Raw genomic sequence first — 4,816 nt, 5'->3', positions numbered from 1 at the left:
TTTTGAATCACTCCAATAGGAGTCCGGATGAGGAAATGACGTCCGTTTTACGATCCGAGCTCAAATAGACAAGCTGTCTCAGGATCCGCGCATCCCGAGCTCAATCCGCGCATCCCAAGCTGCTTTGCCATTTCAGAAGGTACTGCCCAAGAATCCACGCATCCCGAGCTCAGGATGAGCATCCCAGACCTAGGATCCGCGCATCTCCCTCAGGATTTGCAATTCTCTATTCAACACTTAGCATTGTTATTTACTAATCTACCCTTGCTTAACCTAATGATGTACCACTATATATACTCCATTTGTAATAATCAATTGAACCAAGCTCTTAGATTAGATTAAGCTTCTTTAGATTAGATTAAACCTTCATTAGGAGTAGGTTAGAATAGATTAATCTCAATCATTCCACAAAAAATTACACATTAATCTTTTCTTAATCATTGTTCAAGTTTATTATTATTGAGTAATTGAAGATTTTTTTTTTTTTGGGGAAAGAGTAAGCTTCTCATTAATAATAGAAATGTCCCAATACATCAATAACATCACTCAAATGTTTAAGCCTATCATACTTAAACCATCTGAATGTGTTCTAGCCATTCTAATACATTAGCATTTCGACTTTTAATATCACATTGTCTAAGCCTAAGTTTAACTTTATGCTTCACCCTGTCAACAAGTACTTTTGGTCTCCATATAAACCCCTCTATCCTGCTAGTATTTCTCATCTGCCATAACTGATACGTCAAGCACGCCAGGATCACAGCAGTTACCATCTTCCTGCAAGCAGAAGATTGTCTCAATCTAATCAGCCACTGAATACACTCAGTGTCTGGTAACTTGATGTTGCACCAGATACTCAGAAGCTGAACACACTGCTTGCTATAACATCATTCAAAGAAGAGATGGTTATGATTCTCTTCCTGAGTGCCACACAGAAAGCAACTATTAGTATTTATAATCTTTATCATATACAACCTGTCCTGCGTGAGTAATCTCTGATGAGCAACTAGCCAACACAGGAAGGAATGTTTAGGTAGAATCCACCTGTTAAGAACCCATGGATACCAATTAACTTTCACTCCATCAGGTTTCAGCCATTGGTAGCCCTTACTAACAGTAAAGTGTTCTAATCCATTCCCTTCAGAAAAATGATCTTTAAAGATCTCCTTGACCTGGCAGATTTTTCTCATGGCCCAGCTACTGCCCACTCCAGGTTTGTAAGTCATCCAATCAGATTGTTTAATGTACACAGCATGCACCCATCTTACCCAAAGATGGTATTTCTTTTGAGTTACCCACCAAGCATACTTGCTAATACTGGCAACATTCCATAGATGCAGATCCTTAAACCCCAAGCCACCTTGTTTCTTTGGCTTACGGACCTGTTCCCATGAAACTAAAGCAGGACTCTCATTCTGATCAGTGCCATGCCAAAGATAAGCTCTGCATACTGCCTCAATTCTACCAATGACAGTTTTAGGCAGAATAAAAATTCGACCCCAATATCTATGCAAAGTAGTGAGGACTGCCTTAATTAAAACTATTCTCCCTGCATAGGATAATTTTCGAGATCCCAGGCTCCTGATTCTGTCCACTACCCTCTCAACAAGACAGGTACAGTCAAGAATTGAGGGTCTCTTAGGTGAAACATTAACTCCCAGGTACATAAAAGGGACTGTCCCCCTTTTAATCCCAGAATTCTGTTCAATCTCTTTTACCAGCAATTCATCAATCCCATTGCAGTAGAAATTGGACTTGCCCTTATTCATAGTCAGCCCAGATGCTTTGGAAAAATAATCAAAAGCTTTCAGCAGCAGTGTAATTGATGCTCTATCCCCTTTACAGAACAAAATCAAATCATCAGCAAAGCATAGGTGTGATAATTGCACCCTGTTGCATAAAAGGTAGAATTTAAATCTCTCCAACTGCTGAACCACCCTCAAGATTCTACTCAAATACTAAAGGCAGATTGTGAATAATAATGGGGAGAGGTGATCTCCTTGTCTGAGCCCTCTTTGTCCCTTAAAGAAGCCAAAGATGTTGCCATTTAGAGCCAGAGAATAGGACGGGGTAGTCATACATTGCATAACAATTTGAGTAAATCTAGCAGGGAAACCCATTGCCTCCATCATGCCAGTCACAAAGCTCCATTCAACTGATTCATATGCTTTTTGTAAGTCTAATTTCATCATGATTCTAGGTGAACAACTCTTTCTTTTATACAGTTTGATCAAGTCTTGACATATCAAAATGTTTCCAACTATGTCTTTTCCTTTAATGAAAGCACTCTGAGATGTACTAATCACATCAGGGAGTACCTAGCCAAGTCTTGCACACAAAACCTTAGAGAGGCACTTATAAATTGTGTTACAGTAGGCAATTGGCCTGAATTGCAACACGCTATCAGGAATCTCAACTTTAGGTATAAGTGTGATGATAGTATTATTGCATTGTTTTAGCAACTGCCCTGATTGAAACACCCCTTTTACTGCAGTAACCACATCAGGTCCAACAATTTCCCAATTATCTTTAAAGAACTGACTAGTATAGCGATCAGGTCCTGGAGCTTTGGTACCTGGAATAGCATATATAGCCTTCACCAGCTGTTACAGGGGCTAATAAAATATCACAGAGATCCTGAGTTAAACATTGACCAGCTGCCACAACCTTCTTATTAATACTGGTAACCTCTTTAGATGTGCCCAACAAAATTTTATAGTATTGTTCAAAGGCAGCCTGGATAGCATCAGGATTTGAACACATGTTTTGATTCATATCCTTAATTTGGAACACCCTATTCCTGGCCCTTCTTCTTTTGATTTGAGCATGGAAGTAGGCAGTGTTATCATCACCAGATTTCATCCAATCACACTTTGCTTTTTGTCTCAGGTATTGATCCCTAGCAATTTTGAGTTCAGCAAGATCTTTAGCACATTCTCGTTCAGACATACACAGCTCTTCATTAAGAGGATCTTGTATCAACTGAGATTGAAACTGAAGCAAGGCAATCTCAGTAACATGAGTAAGGTTCTCAATGTCCCCAAAATGCTTTTTATTCAATTTTCTCAGATCAGCTTTCAAGCCCTTCAACTTTTGAACAATTCTAAACATTGGAGTCCCAGTCCACTCTTTACTCCAACCATTTTAACAATACTATCATACTCTGGAGCTAGAGACCACATATTAAAGTATTTGAATGGAGTGCCTCTTCTATGGATCTCCCCCGCAAAATGCACAAGACCAGGACAGTGGTCAAATAATCCTTCAGGCAAGTAGTGCACATAACTATCAGGGAACATATCCACCCACTCCACATTAACCATAACCCTGTCCAACCTGCTATAGACCTTAGTACAATATTCATGTTTGTTAGTCCAGGTGTAGAAAGATCCCCTGGCCCCTAGATCTTCTAACTGACAGTCTTGAACCACCTGAGCCAAAGGAGCCATCTCAGCTTGAGTAATAATAGCTCCCCCAATTATTTCATTGATGGCCATGATTGCATTGAAGTCACCTCCAACTAACCATGGTCCTCTCACATTATTACAGTAATGCCTCAGACTGTCCCATAAAGGAATTCTTTCAGCCTGTTTATTCAAACCATAAACAACAGTGAACCAGAACAATTTCCTCCTTGCTTTGTCCAAAACTTTGGTATGTATACTCTGAACAGTAACATCATAAACCTCAACTTCAAACGCATTAGGATCCCAAATAAGCCAAATCCTTCTCCCTTTATGCAGACTAGAATTGGTACAAATAGACCAGTCATCACACAAATTAACCCTAACTTTATTCCAATTTTTAAACTTACTTTTTGTCTCTAACAGACCACATATACCCACTTTATTCTGAGATAAAAATCTCTTTATTTCAAGTTGTTTAGTGGGATTATTCAAGCCTCTGATGTTCCATAAACTACAGCTACCCATGCTTGACTCCCCCTTCTCCATATTCCTGTACTCAATCAAACCCAGCCTAGCTTTTTGCATAGAATTGGACAAAGCTTCCATAAAGGTCACACCCCCAGTAGTAAATCTCTTCCCACCATCCTTATTTCGCATTAGCCTTGAAATGAAACGTCTGGGTAGAGAATTCTCCACTATAGGGGTATTAGCAACCATTACTGGAGTCATAACAGTTGCAGGCACAGTAGGGGTGGATGGTACCATATTATGAACAAGTGTCTTCTAATTACTCCTCTGAATAGAAACATTCTTAGGAGGTTAATTCACTGGAACTGGTTTAGCACCTCCAACACCCTTAGGCCTCCACATTTTCTTAACCACAGGTTTATCCACCTTACCCTTCCTGCAATCAGTAGCCAGGTGACCTAACCCTTTGCATTGACTGCATTTCAGAGGTAACCAGTCATAGACTATCCTGAGGGTCTGTGTTTTACCAGTTTCATCCACAAACTTAATCACAGAAGGGAAGGTTTAATCTATGTCAACTTCAATCATAATTCTGGCAAACTCTAAGAAATTTCTGTGAAAAGTAGCATCATCACATTTTATAAATTTGCCTACTCCACTACATATTTTCTTCAGATATTCAGTTCCCCAGAATTTAACATCCAAATCAAACAATTTCATCCATAGAGGGATCTTTTTAACATCATGTTTCACCAATTTCATTTCATAACTCCACTCTTTGATGATAACTGGTTTATTATCAAAGAGTAAATGTCCATTATTAAGCACAAATTGTTGTTGTTACTTAGTTTTAAAGCGTACTAGAAATATATCGTTGGGCATGAAAGAAATCTTGTCAACCCCCTGCGCTTGCCAGAACCTGTTGACGAATTCCGTGAGAA

General features: G+C 39.2%; 1 protein-coding gene across 1 annotated transcript; it reads right to left on the bottom strand.

Annotated features, from left to right (window-relative positions):
• Window positions 1-569: 569 nt before the first annotated feature.
• LOC141651673 (uncharacterized) lies at window positions 570-4,172 on the bottom strand. Its single transcript, XM_074459372.1, has 5 exons — window positions 3,242-4,172; window positions 2,689-3,128; window positions 2,372-2,603; window positions 976-1,837; window positions 570-879 (listed from the first exon to the last, which is right to left on the bottom strand). Exons 1-5 carry the CDS (start codon window positions 4,170-4,172, stop codon window positions 570-572), a joined length of 2,775 nt encoding a protein of 924 aa, XP_074315473.1.
• Between the last annotated feature and the right edge of the window lie 644 nt (window positions 4,173-4,816).

This window comes from Silene latifolia, chromosome 4 (genome assembly GCF_048544455.1).
Source record: "Silene latifolia isolate original U9 population chromosome 4, ASM4854445v1, whole genome shotgun sequence".
Lineage (NCBI taxonomy): Eukaryota > Viridiplantae > Streptophyta > Magnoliopsida > Caryophyllales > Caryophyllaceae > Silene > Silene latifolia.
Note: the sequence above shows the minus strand (reverse complement) of the source record. Positions and strands in the feature narration are given on the sequence as shown.

Excerpts from the sequence above, each read along its gene's own strand:
- LOC141651673 (XM_074459372.1), bottom strand. The coding sequence starts at position 4,172 with ATGGTACCATCCACCCCTACTGTGCCTGCAACTGTTATGACTCCAGTA. Across the intron at positions 3,129-3,241 it reads ATTATTTGACCACTGTCCTG|AGTGGACTGGGACTCCAATG; the intron begins GTCTTGTGCATT and ends GTTGGAGTAAAG. Across the intron at positions 2,604-2,688 it reads TGTTGGGCACATCTAAAGAG|CTGGTGAAGGCTATATATGC; the intron begins GTTACCAGTATT and ends CCCCTGTAACAG.